Source organism: Sinocyclocheilus rhinocerous, unplaced genomic scaffold (assembly GCF_001515625.1).
Source record: "Sinocyclocheilus rhinocerous isolate Xijiao unplaced genomic scaffold, SAMN03320098_v1.1 C36126170, whole genome shotgun sequence".
NCBI lineage: Eukaryota > Metazoa > Chordata > Actinopteri > Cypriniformes > Cyprinidae > Sinocyclocheilus > Sinocyclocheilus rhinocerous.
Genome location: NW_015773784.1, coordinates 1 through 841, shown reverse-complemented (window position 1 = coordinate 841; position 841 = coordinate 1). Strand labels below are relative to the sequence as shown.

Below are 841 nucleotides of genomic sequence, written 5' to 3'. Positions count from 1 at the left end.
TGTGTGGTATCAGTGGGTCTCTAAAGGTTATCCTTTAGTTTACGACCCATGGTATCCAAATAATGTCATTGAGAAATTTAAAGGAAATACTGATTTATATGGAAACTCAAGCTGGGATTGCAGTCTGCTGATCAAAAACCTGGAACCATCCCATCATGGAGAGAAATTATACACATGGATTGACCCTGAAACTGTTGGAAAGAGCACCTACGCATTTTATGATGTCTCTTCTACAATTCTAGTTGATGGTACATAAATACTTTGTTCTTCAAATTCGCTTGACTCCCTATCTAGTTATGAGAGTGTGTTGCCTAATTGTGACATTTCTGCTATTTGTAGCAGATCCACAGTTCCCCAGCATCAATATTTATGGAGGTGAAAGATCAGGTGAAACCATCACAGTAGTGTGTTCAGCTTTCCACACGTGTCCATACAGCAAACCAACCATCACTCTGAATGGTATAGAAGGATCTGATCAAATAGACAATGAGCATTTTAAAGACGGCCTGTGGAAAATCACCCTGACACGCACAGGTGTTGTAAAGGCAGAAAGCTCGACCATTGAGTGTTCTGTAACCTATCATGGTGGCATAACAGTGACAGCTACAAAAGACAAAAATGCACAGTGTAAGTGATTTATGCATATATGTGGATTTTTTAAGTCATGGGCTTTTTGGATCATTATTATCATTTCAGTTGTGTGCTAATAATATTGTCTAAATGTTTTAGCCCGTGTCCATAAAGATGCAGACTCGACACACACTGGACTGAAGACTACTGGGCTTTACATACTAGCTCCAACACTTGTGTTTCTCCTCACTTGCATAATTACTGCATTCAT

The 841-nt window shown here is 39.2% G+C and overlaps 1 protein-coding gene across 1 annotated transcript; it reads left to right on the top strand.

Moving 5' to 3' along the window:
- Positions 1–4: 4 nt before the first annotated feature.
- LOC107735540 (uncharacterized) lies at positions 5–833 on the top strand (the record flags this gene model as incomplete). The annotated part of the gene is made up of 3 exons (XM_016547193.1): positions 5–248; positions 340–627; positions 730–833. Coding segments are annotated over 3 exons (636 nt in total), but the record flags the coding sequence as incomplete, so codon positions are not given.
- Positions 834–841: the final 8 nt, after the last annotated feature.